The following is a 14,920-nucleotide window of genomic DNA, read 5'->3' as shown; positions in this document are numbered from 1 at the left end:
AGAAGTAGGGCTCACAAGTTCCCCTCTTTGTGTTACTATAGCCCTTCACGTGGTCAAATGTAAATCATTTATTTAAGTTTTAAATATTTCAACAGTCAATTGTGAACAAACTTTACACAAAGCCAAAAGGAAAGCCACGAGGTGAGAAAAGGGTATTTATAATGACAGCTTAAGTTTCCTCTCCTACAAAAGCCACAGATACCTTCCAACATGTCCTGCCATATTTGTCGTATTGCCTTAGATGGCGCATGGTATTGTAAACTACATTGTGTTGTCTTTGAGCTGCAGTCTACCAAGTAAGCTATGCTGTAGGTAGGGGTGAAGAGAAAAAAAAGACTCGGAGATTCATAGTTTTGTGAAATAAGGTGGTAAATATATGAAGTTACATTTTTTGACCAATTGTTACCCTTGCTGTATTCCTTTCAGGCTGTGTTCACTTCCGACCTGCTCAAGCTGCCAATATACTTCTTCAGAAGGGCAATGCAGCATTCAGTGTAACAATTTCTGCGAGTTTCCTTAACTGACGCTCTGAAACTCGCACATACTTTATGCAGCGATAGCTGTGTGGAGGTGAGGAAGTAAGCAGGGTTTGAACTTATTTCTCAAGTTCTCTTTTTTCCATTTTGCAAAATTTCATTTCTGTAACTTTTGCTACATCGCGCTAGTCACTATGAATACCTCGTTATCCACACATTTAAACAGAATCACGTCTTTTCACCGTGCCTTCAAGTTTGGCAGTTACATCGCTGTTCTTTTCTGGTGTAACCGGCCCTCACTTGGTGTTTACTTCCGTAGTCTGGTGCCTTAGTCACCACGCCACAAAATATTAGTGTTGCGAGATAAGAGGTCATCAAAACTGTTACTCAGACTGGTAAAGAGAAAGAGAGGATTTTATACAAAAATACTGCAACTTTAGAAGATAGCCACTTGGTTATTTCGTATTAGAACGAGGACTATGGATTGTGTTGCCCGTCTCTAACACTATAGTGACAACTTTAACTGTACTTATGAGCATGCAAGTATTGTAATAAGACAGACCACCATTTAGCACACATGTATGCTCATACCTTGGCATAAAGATGAATATTGTTCAATATACAATCTGTACTTTCAGAGACAAGAGAAGGCAATTATAAAAATGTTGACATTCAAAGAGAAAAACGGTCATAAGAATGACATATAAATGATGGATGTTTACAACTAAAGTGGTAGAATTTCAGATGGGGTACATTTTCACTTGAACACGATTTAAACTGATTTCTGATCAGTCTCTTGGCAAGTGATATATCCATATATGGTGTAGTTCTACACAGTACCTAAAGTCTTTCATTTTAGTTGTTTCATGCATGGCAGAAAAACACATTATAATAGTTTTATAGGTGAACCAAGTTACTCCACTTAAAGTAAGAGTCATTTTAGCCTACCTGCCAAAAGAGAAACATCACAAAAGCAAAGGTGCTGTAAAAAACAAAACATATGGTGATTTAATCCAAAATAAAAAAAAATGGATCACATGAGCACTTACTCATGACCCAGAATGACATTTTACTCAAATAAATTTAACTTTGAATTACTTCTCAAGGCTCCACACAAAGAAGTAGTGTAGTGACCGACTCTGTAGTGTGTCCTCTAGTTTGTTTCTATCTCTTCTGATAGCTCATAGCAGGCTGTTCACAGAGCTAAGCCTGAGTGGGCTACAGTGTAAATATCCCAGACCTATTATTACTCCAGCAAAACGTTCCTAGCCGTTGTCAAGCCACTAAGTACAAAATGGTGAATTGCAGACACGAAGAGAGATAATTGCCACTCACACTGGAAATTTGGCAAGCGCCTTCCCCACGAGACCCGGATGAAATGGTGCTTCAACCCCCGAAACTGTCATTCTTAATGAAATGGTAATTACAAACCCAGCGGAACAGCTGAGGGGCCTGCCGGGGCCCACGGAGCCCAACTACCAGAATAAACCTGCTATAACAACCTGCAGAGAGGAGGGAGAGAGGGAGGGAGGCAGGGAGGAGGTTGCGAGAGTGTGTGTGTGTGTGTGTGTGTGTGTGTGTGTGTGTGTGTGTGTGTGTGTGTGTGTGTGTGTGTGTGTGTGTGGTGGGGAGGGGGGGGGGAACGATATAAAGCATGACTGAGGTTCAGGTAGGGAACAACACCAATAATCTGAGATTTATTTCAATTGTGAAATGTAATACACACTCCAGGTTGGAGTGTGCTGTACACTGGGACCCTCATCAATAATGCCGGCTGTGTGGAAGGCAGGAGGGGAGGTTGGTTAAAAGCGCCCACACAGCCTGGGTAATTGATTGCTTTGTAAGTGAACGTGTCTTTAACCTTTGGGAGGTCAGGCCCAGTCGGACACCATCAGTCCTGCCTCGGGTTGAACCGCTTCCAGCCGTTTGTCTTCTGCTGCTCCCTCGTCTCAGGGCCGATTTGTCAAGCATGAGATGTTTTGGGTGTTTAGATTACAGGCGAGATGGGAAAACAAAGGCAAAATGCCACCCCAAACAAAAGGCCTGAGCCTGGATCTCCCACTGATCAGCAGGCTGGGCAGGAGGCCAGCTACCTGGGGCGCTAAAACCGATGGGCGGTGGGGGGGGGGGGGGCGGAGGGTTTGCTGAAACAGAGCCACAATGGAGTCCCCAAAACACAGCCACTGTGGAGCTTGAACCAGAGCCAGAATGGAGGGTGAACGGGAGCCAACGTGAGAATTGAACGACAGCCAAAACTGTGACATGAGATTGAGCCGGTATAGCGCCTTGAGACGCAGCCAAAATGGCAGCCAGAGACTCGGGTGGGATAGGAGGGAGCTCGGGGCGGCTAACTGTTTTCTTCACAGGAAAACTCGTCATCACTGGAGATTTTAAAGTGTCCCTGTGCCGCCCTCCCAGGTACTTAGCCTGTCTGTCTGTCAGGCTGTTAGAGAGTGACTAAAGATGATTTATCTCTCAGATTATCAGGGCCAGTAGCTACGCCGGCGCTCTTCCGATGCCCTGGAGAGACAGAAACAGACAACACCTTCTAGGACCAACACTGTGACACCTCTTCCTTTCTTATGAGGAAGGAGACATTTATAGCTGGCCTCCACTCAACAGATTGACAGGAGAAAGTCAAATTCATTATGAAAGTCATTATGAAAATAAGGAACATTTCAAAGACTTCTGTATTACACTGTACGAAAACTGAACAGAACTTTCCCAACATGCAACAGGTCACAATAGGCTGTAAAACCGTAAAGCATCTCTTGCAAGTAGGGGCGTTACAATACACATATTCGTATTGAACCGTTCGGTACGAGGCTCACGGTTCGGTACGCATTACGAACCGAACAATACGTTTGAATAATACCATTGCATTTGGAAAATGCAGAAGCTTAAATTGTGGGAAATGTTCTCTTGGTGGAGCCACTGCGCTCAACATGGCAACCCACCCGACGTAACAGACAACGTGCTGTCTGACACGCCCACCACGGAAGAACAACATTCTACTCTGGTGAGGCACATTCGTTCTGGGAGAGGCACGCTATGCTAAACTAGCTCAGCAGGAAGACCAACATCAGCACACTCGCTACAAACTCTCCCCGCAGCGTGTTAGGTAGCTATTCCCTACCGATTCAAACAGGGCTAAAGCAATCGACACGGCGATTGTTATATTTATAGCCGCGGATATGAGACCAGACCATAATTCCTGCTTTGTTAAAGAAAACCAAAGACCAAGCAGAGAATCAAACGTCCGGAGCTCCCGCTGTTGCTCTGACAACAGACGGCCGGACTTCACGGACTCCACAAAGCTAGCTGACGGAGATGAAGAGCCATGTTCTTCAGACACGCCCCGTTGAGAGTCCCACCAGCGAGGATTTGGCACTTTATATTTCATTTCATTTCTCAAATAATAAATGTCATAAATGTCTAAATATAAGTACCCGTAAAAAAACCTTAAATCAAATGTAGTGAATGATACACAGGAGACATGCAGAAATGAAAAGGGATACTGGCAACGGCATATTCTGCCCTCAAAATGGGCCCATCATAAAGTACTAACGCCAGAGCAAGGACTATTTAATGCCAGTAACTATAGCAAAGGAAGTAAATGTAGATCTTGGTTCCTCCTGTCAAAACCAGGCGGCAAGCTCGGGGTCTGAAACTAATGATAAAGCGCCTTAAACGTGCATTATTTCTAATGACCAGCAGGGGGTGACTCTGTTTGCAAAAAGAAGTCTGGTTGTATAGAAGTCAATGAGAAAATGACTCTACTTCTGACTTGATTTATTCCCTCAGTAAACATTGTAAACATGAGTTTAGGGTCTTAATTCATAGTTTCAAGTCTTCTTCAATACAGCATGATGTTCATTTCGTAAATTATGGTCCATTTAGAGTCAAATAGACCATAAAGCAGCATATGCTTTAGGGCGGGGCTACCTTGTGATTGACAGATCTGGGAGTTGTCTGTATCTTCGTCTTACAACTTTAACCCTTTCACAGTGTTTTCAGTTGATGAAAGTTAATTGTAACCTTCTTGGTAGCCTAAAAATGTCTGAATCAGCATTTGGTTATACTTAACTTCACCCTCTTATGTCACTTCTGGTCGCAAAAACGCCAAGATGGTGAACTTGAGGCTTCACACCGTCAGTCCACAAACCAATGGGTGACTTTACTGCGGCTTCGGTCCTGAGTTCCCAAAAGGGTTTCTGGGCCCCGAGCAAAATTCCTGAAGTGGAAATGGGATACAACACACACATTTCAGCTAACAAAAATACAAATAAGTACAATACCGAGTTCTACTCATAAACAATGAGAAGCAACCACAACTTAGTCAGTGTCCTTGTAAGATACATTCGATCACAAATGAAGTACGTTTTTGATTGTACTCTCTGAATGCATTCTTTCAAGCCATTTAAATTTCATGCAGAGTTATATATTCAGCGGGTCAGCGGGTTTCTCTCTCTCTCCCTCGCTCTCGCTCTCTCTTTCTCTCCCTCAGCCTCCCTGGTGGGGTTGTAAAACTGGCCTTACGTCTCTGCCCTAGCCAGATTAATTAATTATCCAGACCTCCTCTTTTTTCATTGCAGAGCCAATTACTCTGTGACTGCGCCTGTTGTCTATATACATGTGTTTCAGAGGAGCGAGAGAACGTGTGTGTATCGGTGTGAGATTACAGATACAGCTCATCCACACTAACAATCCCACCATCACTTAATATCAGAGAAGCTTTGCAATGATATTGGTTCCTGTGAAAGGAAAGCAGATATATGTGTGGGTAATTGTTGGCTTATTGAGAAGAAGTGGAGGTTCTCTACGGGTCTGTGTGTTATTTAGACGTAATAGGTTTATTAAGACAAACAAATGGCGTGACGTCTCAGTTTTGAGCTCTTGTTCTTATTCCTCATTAACTTCGTCTTTTGGAACTTTTCTCTTGAGTGGAATATGGCTCAACTGAAAGAATTTCTTTCCTTTGCAAGCCTGAAGTATTGTTATAGTTACGCACAGTTGCAAAATGTTGATGTTAATTGTGTGTGCGCAGATATGCATTTGATTGATGGGTCAGCAGATAAACCGGGCTGAATGAGCCGAGTGTGTGTTTGTGTGTGTTTGTGCGTGACATACAGCGACTCGCCCCGAGGGACAGGGGAAGCGGAGCGCTGCACCTCCTGCAGGGGGTGCCGTGTCTCCCGGCAGGGGGGTGCAGCAGGCAAACAGAGGGGTGCCTGCACACCCCTCCACCCAAACCCCTACACACGCAGACACACACACACACACACACACACACACACACACACACACACACACACACACACACACACACACACACACACACACACACACACTCTCCACCCTACTGTGCTACAAGACGGGTGGGGGGTTGTAGAGACGCAGTGCTCTTCTAAACCTCCACTAATGCATAATTCATGTACAAGTAGCAATTTCTGTATTTTACCGGAGGGGTAGAAATTTCAAAATAAAGTTCCACAAATGCCTGCGCATTCAACCTCCTCAAGTCTCTTTCCTTTATTCTCACTCAGAGTTAAATTATGTCACCAGCATGATGAGCTGACAGCAAGTTGTCAACTGTACACATCCCATTTCGACCTCCATGTTGAGCATTGAGCAAAGTCCTGAAAAGCAAAGCAATAGCCGATGACCACAAGTATTCGATATTTAAAATGTGTTTGCGAGACCAAGGCCCTTTTTAACTTAGCCAGTAGATATTTTATGACTTCTTTGAGAATTGCTTTTAAACATGATTTTGAACTGATGAAATGAAGTCTATGACAGAAGGTAGCTGTAAAACATGATCAAGTACAATGGATTTATGATTATAATTTCTCACACCACTCCTCCCAAATCCCAATAGAAAAATTTTGATTCCAGCTCCTGGGATTTTATAACCCTAAACACAAGTAACGTCACTATTTATGCGTGTTCGCTATCCATTTCATGGATTTGCTCTAGACTTGTCCATAGTGCAAACAATAACGGCACATGCCCGAGACTGACCTGCAGCCAAAAGAATACCGAACTTTTGAACTCTATGTGGCTTCCATGACGAAATCATGTCGCAGATGTTTTACCTTTCAATGAGTACACAAAAACAGACTTTGTTTTTGATCGTTACAGTCTGTTTGCTTTGTCACATTCAGTGATATGGCATCAAAAAAGTTGTCCGTTTGAAGAGGCAAACAAAAGCTCCTGGTTCACTGTTTGCTTTGTCCGCAGGGTAAGAAAAGCATTCGGGGCCCAGGAGGAAATGTTATGCCCCCCCCCCCCTCCCTCCCTCTCATTCCCCACAAGGGCAGAGACATCTAAAAGGACTGTACCTTGGTGTGCGTCCAACAAAAGCTCTCTGCTGAATTTCATCCTCGTTTGAATTTGTGTTTGAATAACACTCGAGCTACAAATCAAAATATGTTGAACAGAGTGAGGTCATGGAGTATACATCATTGTGGCTTCCACAGAAGTCTCCTTGTGTAAGAGAAGGGGACGGGTGGCTGCTACTTTGACTGATGGCTGTAAAGACTGAGAGGGCCGTTTGGTGCCCATTCTCCTGAGACTAAGTCCATGCTTGTGCGAAACCCCTCATTTGCCTCCGCGCAATAACTTTTAACTCCTCGCAAGGTAATTCACTTGACATTTTGAGGCCGTGCCGTTGCAGGCTGCCGAGTGTTTCTCTCTCTGTAATTTCAAGTCAGGCAGATATTTGCCGAATACAGCCTGAAAATGCATTCCAAAATCTTTTTTTCTCTTTAAAAACACACACACACACACACACACACACATACACGCATAACAGTTAAATGGATTAAATTGTATAACATCCAGACCAACAAAGCTGAGCAGCGCGGCACAGCATTTCATGGTTGCAGCCGTGTTGGTCCCAGTGGCGCAGATATAATTAAGACCTCTTCTTAATTACTTAATAAGCCTAATTAGTAACATTTCTGAGCAGCAGATTTGGCTGTAAGAGCGATGGAAATCAGAAGAATGTTAAGTCCATTTGTTATTCCATTCAAATCCGGATATTAATGAAATTAGTGCATCATGATATACCAGAAACAAACCACTCTGGGATTGACCGAAGGGCTATAGCAGTTTTCTATGCTCCTGATCAACATTCAGTTCAGTGGTACAACAAAAAATGATAGAAAACACAAGTTGACATAGTTTTTGTTATTCGCTGCTATAGTCATGTGTCACCTTCATCGAGTGTTTATTGTATCCTCTTCGCTCATTTTTCATTAGCCCGTGGCCAGATGTGACAGAGAGGTGCGTGAAACTGACCGGGGGTCTGCTGTGTTGTCGTCAGGATAACTAAGGCGAGCCCACCAATCATGCGCTGGAGCTGCTACTGCATTCCTGGCCACTTAATTAGAAGTTGTTGGTACCACAGAAGGTGTCACCAACCTTTTCAGGCGCTGAACAGATGGTGTCCCCTCTTTTTGAGGTCCTGCCAATGCCCACTCTGTGGCTCCTGGGAAAATGACCTAACTCACAGGCAGCTGCTTAGTGCGGCTTGAGTGATTCTTTACAGCTACTTCTATTGGGGGGGGGGACTTAGCAGGACGTACCACTGAAAACAAGGGGTGAGACTGCAGTTGTTAGGTCCCTGGATAGCTGCAAAAATCTGTTTTGGTTGTCGCATACCAGTTGTTAAAACTGTGTTTTTAATGCCATGTGCACCAAGCGAGCACCTCGCCCTGGACCCTGGAGATCCTGATGTCTCAGCGCTAGCTGGTCTGTGTGCACCTTCCTCTGCTGCTGGCAGATGGTGTGAACATCAACAGAGAAAGGACCTGGGAAGGCCCGCAGAACAAAAAGTGAAAGGGGTTCCTCGACAGTTACAAAGAGGCCCCATGGAGAGGTTGGGTGGGGGGTGGGAGGGGAGGGGCCTGCGTCCTAATGGATTAAAAGAAGGAGGGAGTAACAGTTTGCAAGGGCATTTGCCGTCGAGAAGAGTGGATGGAGAAAATGCGAGAGCCGCAGATTCCATTTTTGTGGAGGCGAGGGGTCGGGGGTTTAACACGCTTCGTGCTGCGTGGACAGAAGATCAGCTGTCACTCTGTGTTCGGCTTGGCTCAACCTCACTGTGACCACGCAGGAGACTAATTGCTTGATGTCAATTGCATCATGTGGGTTTCATCTTAAAGACAGTTTCAAATTAAACATTGTTTGCAGTATTTCCCAAAAAATTACAAATCCGGTGCCTTATCTACTCAGCCATGTCACACACCACAACATCTATACATGCTGTACACAGTTCTGCTTGGAGAAATCACAAGGCTCTTGCTGAAAGTAGCAGTGTGTTAGTCTTTCGGCCGAGGACTCTTCTTGGAAAGCGGCTCAGCTCAGCAGTGGTGTTTCACCGACATGTCAGGGGACATAAAATCTGTCATTTTCATCATGTTCTACCGTGGGTAAACCTGTTTCCTGTAGCTTTCTCTGTCAGATATATGTCTGTGGGTTTATGGCCGTGGAGCTGGGGCAAGCCCGATCGATCTGCGGGAGCTGTAGGATTTAATAGGTGCACAGCTCTCGCTAAGGGGTACGGGGGTGGGGAGGGTATATTTAATCACTTAAAGCGAGCAGGGTGGCAAGCCCCGGTCACCAACAGTTCTGTTTTATTAGACGTCAGATTATCAGTTTTCCCCACACTGTGAAATAGTTTAGGTGATCTATTGTTGTTGCTGGTGTTTTTATTGTACATTTTAAGAAGCCAAATCAAGACATTAAATCAAAGTACACACTCATTGGGGCACTGCGTCCTGTGGCGTGTTCGTGTCTGTTTCATGAAAACAATACATGAAAGAATCTTGATACTTGATCTTGAACATTATTTACAATAAGGGTTAAGAAGACTCCTTCAAGATACAGATAATAATAGTAGCGCTTAGACCTGGTAATATTCTATATTTTTATGAATTATCAACAACTTCTAAACTGAATTTGTCTTACTAACAGGTATTGTCTGTGGAGCCAAAGCTTGAGCCTAAGCCTATCTTATTCCTCAGTGCCAAAGAGCTCCAACAACTATTACAAATAAATCAGTGAGTCACTCTTGCAATGGTTGACATGCTCCTGTATTACCATGAACACACACACTTTAGTTTATTTCAAGTCAATCGCACGTACATCGTCCTGATGCCGTTAATGCTCACTAGCGCACAAAATGTGGATTAATCCGCCGTTGAAAATAGTTCCCAACAAATATACAATTTGCTCATGTGATGTTGGCTAAAACCTGCCCCGCTGTTTTAGGAATTTAGAATAAGAGCTTTCTTTTTTTTAGCATATTTTTCATATTATGCTTTCATGATACTTTTATACTTGCAAGCACGTTTCTAGTACTTTACTTTTCAACACGAACGCTGCATTACTATTGTTTGTCTTGTGCTTTTTGAAGATAAAATAGTTGTCTATGATAACTTTCCAGAGATGTAAAGTCCTGTGTGAGTATTATAAACGGCTGTACTTGTGTTTTGGCATCTGATAAGCCATCTCATGGATCTGTTACTCACATCAGCCTTCCTGGATTCTATTTAATCGTCCCACCACCACCACAACAACAACAACAACAACAACAGCACAGCCCTTGCATTGTTTTAACGCAGGGCTGTTTTCAGTGAGATGTCTTTATTGAGACATTTTCCATTCCGACTTGGAACCCCTGTCCGATGTAACCCTCCTCTCCTCATCAACACATTGTGTGCCTCTCTGCAGTGCCAACTCTCTCAACAAATGCCCCAAGAACCATTTTTTAAAGTGAGTTCAAAGAGTATATTTTAGTTTTTAAGTTTAGTCAACTACACTGAGATGAGTTTGTCTGCATCTTTGAATACATATTAGGGAGCATTCAGGATCACAGTTCCTTGTAATCGGTTCATTTTTGGTGACTTCTAGCAAATATTGATTACGGTACTTAATAAAAACACTTTTATCTTGAATCTCCAAATTGTAAGCACATTTGGAACTTGGAGAGCCAAATGATAATACGTCTAGGTCTATATTAGGATGCATGTCAGTAGACTCCTCGCTTCTCTAGTCTTCTGCATTAACAAATTGTCAGCCCCCCCCCCCCCCCCCCCCCCAATGACCTTGAACTTCAGCAGCACACCTCAACCCCTCACACCGTCTGCTAGTATGCTGGGACCTACATGTTAAAAGTCATTGGTGGTGATAGTGGCTGATTAGATTGTGTCCATTGATCGCTTGGCGTGCTGTTAGGACTAAGGCGGTGCGGGCTGCAGCTCCTGCCTCTCCTCCTCCGACACACTGACAGCCTGAGACGGAGGAGATGGAGCCCCATGCGGGGCAGCAGATTGAGTTATTGATCAGCTCTCTCCTCTCTCCTGCCTCTGTCTCTCCCTCTGCTGCTCCGAGAGACCCCGTCATCTGGATAATGAATTTCACTTATTGCAGATTAACGGCATAAGGTCTGTATGGTAATAATGGCAGAAATTAGCTCTTTGTCACCCCCCCCCCCCCCTGCATTTCCAGGAGGAGGGGTTCGGGGAGAGTGAAGGTTATTACGGCCCTGTTACTCAGTCTGAGGGCCGTGATTTTAACAAGAGGGAACCGAAAGAGAGACTCTGCATGAAAACGAAAGATTTGAGGGAGGATTAAGATGGGATTTATGAGGACTGCGATTTCAGCATCGCTGAAGTGGCGGGGGAGAGTTCTGATGCAAGACATTCAGGTCTGATGGAGGAGAGTGAAGGAGAATTTAGAAAGGGAAAGGAACACTGAATAGCCGGCTGCTCTGTGAAAAGGACAGGGCAGAGAGGAAAGATGAGAGCAGATGATTCAATAGAGACGTAAAGAGATGGCGAGGCAGGAGTGGTAAAGTGGAGAAGAGAGAGTAAGATAGGCAGTGGTCATACAGTCACCAGGCAGCGGCGCCGCTTAAGGGTCGGCCATTGTGTCTCCAGCACCCAGATTGGGGTGGTAAAGGATGAATAATGAGGCTTGATTACAGTCTGTGTGATGGCACATTGTTCAGAATCAATCCTCCAGGCAATTACAGGCGGTACACACAGCAGCCCTCAGCCTCAGCCAGGACGGAGCGGGAAGCCATTGTGTCAGAGGACAACATCATCTTCGTCAATGACTTGTTGCCTCCTCATGTCGGAGCCATTAGCACTTACTCTTCTCCTGCAGCACATTCAGCCGCCCACGTGAAAGGCCTCCAGCTCACATGTGTGTGTGTGTGTGTGTGTGTGTGTGTGTGTGTGTGTGTGTGTGTGTGTGTGTGTGTGTGTGAGGGACATAAGGATGCTTTTCTTTATCGTACACACATAAACACATATATCATATAATTGAGTCCATGTTCCCTTCTTGTTGCAGGTATGGCTTCGGATTGTTGGATGCAGGGCTGATGGTGCAGCAGGCCGCGCACTTCAACGCTGTTACTCCACAGAGGAAGTGCATGCAAGAATGCACACTCCATCCTACCCGGTTAGGCTACTACTATCGACTTCATACTGCATGTTCATTTAAAACCCATAGCTGCTGATGTTCTATTTGTATTGCTTTGAGTTCATCACATTACTTTACCTGCTTCAACAGAGCAGCTTCCCCACAGGAATCAACAATCTTTCATCTTATCTTCACCCATACTGTCAATGCTTTGTGTGTGTCCGTATATTTGTATCAGGGGATGGATGTCTATGAGTGTATCTTACTGACTGACTCGTGTAATGATTTTCTCATTGGTTAGGATCCTTTCTCCAGGAGGCGGGGTCAGTGTAAACATTCAATCAGACGCCTGCCTTGGGAGCACTAATGAGATCAACACTCTGGAGCACGTTCAGGTCAGGCGGCCGCTGGCATGAACTTGCAGTACATTGTTTGGAGATCTGTTTTATTCTGTCCATGGATAACTAGATGTTTTTCTACTTGAAGCAGATCTTAAAAACTAGTTTGACTTTTTGGGATGTAAACGTATTATTTTGATAAGAAGATCAAAAGCACTATTTTATGTCCGTTAGATATAAAGCTATAGTCAGCAATTGGTTAGCTTAGCTTTGTGTAAATACTGCAAACAGGGCCTGGCTCTCTTTAAAGGCACCAAAACCCACCACCTCTAAAATTCACTGCTTAACATGTTAAATCGTGTTTGTTTTAGACATAGAAGTATAAAACAACAACAACAACAAAATTGTTGTAGCCAGACCACCAGCAAAACCACTACTTGTCCTGCTTGGGTTTTCACAGGGTTTCCAGTCTTTTTGCTATAAGCTAAGCTAAGCTAACTGGCTGTAGATTCATATTTAAAGGGACAGATATGAGAGTGGCCTAGATATTTACTCTGGGCAAGGAAGTGATTAAGAGTATTTCCAAAAATGACAAACTGTTCCTTTATAATATAAAAAGTGTCTGTTTTTCTTACTTATTGTGATTTTGCTGTAAATTGTCTTTTACAGCCTTTCTATGTTCCTGTTGACCTTGACATTATACAAATAGACAAAGTGTATTAAGTTCTGCCTGCAACCAGGCAAGCTCGAACATTTCATAGAAATATTTTTCGGGATTTCTGTGTCTGAGAATAGAGGAGATATATAAAAATAAAAAAGATCATACTGTGATGCTTAATGTGTTGGCTGTGTCATTTGCAGAAAATGGCAAAACTGTGTTTTCTTGAGCACAGGCACATACATGCAAATGTGTTCATGTTTGACAGTCAGCAGGCATTCGTGTCTGTGTACGTGCACATTTGAGTTTGTGCGAGTTGTCTATGTTCGTGAGGTTGTTGTGTGTACTTGTGAAATAGCGAGGAGAGAGAGAGAGAGAGAGAGAGGTAGTGTGTCAGCATGTAAATTGAAGAGGCTTCATCTTTGCGTCTCTGCTCCCTGGCAGAAAGCGTGGGTCAGGCCATCGCTGCGAGGTGTGATTGATGGACGTGTTGCCGTGGTAACACGCTGTAAACAGGAGCGGGCTGTCAGTCTTTTTGCAGCTTGGCGTCTCTCTCTGCGATGTGCTATTGTCACACCAGATGTGCTGCTTGTGATGAACAGGGACAGAGAGAGTGTTTACTGGGTAGGAATCATGGAGGTGGGGGTTTTGGGGGTTGCATGTGCTTATTTAAATCATTTGACTCATATTCCCCTCAACCATTTCTGTCACTGTGTCTTCTCTTTCTGCTCCCTACTTGTCTTTGTCTTCATCTTCGGGTGGCTATGGACAGATCAGTGGTTTGTCTATCTGTCTGACATGCACAGTGTCTCTGAAAATACTGAATGGATTTGGATTCAAACTTGTCGAAATTACTCTGATTGGCCTAATCGTCCATGTGTCACATGTAATACCTCAGATATCAATGATTATCCCAGGAATCTAGTCCTTTTTAATGAGTGATGATTGGACCGAAGAGGCGTTGCTTCATATTTTAAAGCATTGTTTCACAATGCTTTAAAATATGCGTGCAGAGAGTGAGATAAATACACTGATACCACTTTTAACACAGACTGGAAACAGGTCAAATCTGCCTACCAGCCCCTCTAAATGTCACTAATTGTTCATATATAATGTATATATTGTACACATTTTAAATTGTAAAATCAAATATTTGTGGTTTTATGGGGGTGAATGTGCGGGACTATTTCTTGGCCGGGCGCAGTGACTTCTTGGAGTCTTGTCGTCCCCGTAAGGTTGCCAAGCAAACTCAAAGTCGCTGCACGCACCATTGTGCAAAATTGTAATTTTTACACTTCTTTTATACAGATCAAACAAGCCACACACAACAACAGGCTAGTTGTTCCTCCCTGTTTCCAGTCTTTATGTTAAGCTAAGCTAACCGGTTACTGGCTCTATTTTAATATCCAACATAACCGACAGACATGAGAGTGATGCCGATTGTTGCCATCAAACTCTCAGCAAGAAAGCAAAGATGTCAAATGTCAAACTTTTCTTTTCAGGTTTAAAAGCCAAGTAATCGATCAGTAAAGTGTGTTTACCAAATCATAAAGACCAGTCCTTATTTTAGTTAGTTCCGTCACACTCAGTAAACATCAACAGGCTGTCGTACTGATGAGAAAGCCTGAAAGATCACATGTTCACATGTTGTTGTGTCTCTGTCCACCCACTTCCTCTCTCATGTCTCCATCCCTCCATCATTCTCCTCGTTCACACCTCCCTTCCTTTTTTGTTTCTTGCCACCTGTCTCTCACTAGGTGAGAGTGAGCATCAACACCGTGTGTCGCGGTGACCTCTCCATCAGCCTGGAGTCTCCAGCTGGCACCGTATCACTGCTGTTGGATACACGGCCCAATGACGCCTCCACTGCTGGCCTGAAGAACTGGACCCTGATGACGGTGCACTGCTGGGGGGAGCAGCCACGAGGCCTCTGGACCCTCCAGGTGAGATGAGAGAGAAGGTGTACTGTCAGATACGCTTTTTATATGTAGTTTTTCATCTTTAGCCACACTAGC

General features: G+C 44.0%; 1 protein-coding gene across 1 annotated transcript in view; it reads left to right on the top strand.

Moving 5' to 3' along the window:
• Positions 1-14,920, top strand: part of LOC306782110 (proprotein convertase subtilisin/kexin type 4-like) — a gene marked incomplete at its 3' end in the record, with an annotated part of 166,964 nt that overhangs the window by 128,700 nt on the left and 23,344 nt on the right. The window contains exons 14-16 of the mRNA XM_079275303.1: positions 11,838-11,948; positions 12,211-12,304; positions 14,663-14,848. Of these exons, the coding sequence (XP_079131429.1) occupies positions 11,838-11,948; positions 12,211-12,304; positions 14,663-14,848 (391 nt within the window). The remainder of the gene's footprint in view (positions 1-11,837; positions 11,949-12,210; positions 12,305-14,662; positions 14,849-14,920) is intronic.

This window comes from Melanostigma gelatinosum, assembly GCF_949748355.1.
Source record: "Melanostigma gelatinosum genome assembly, chromosome: 9".
Taxonomy (NCBI): Eukaryota; Metazoa; Chordata; class Actinopteri; order Perciformes; family Zoarcidae; genus Melanostigma; species Melanostigma gelatinosum.
This window is presented reverse-complemented; position numbering and strand designations above follow the sequence as displayed.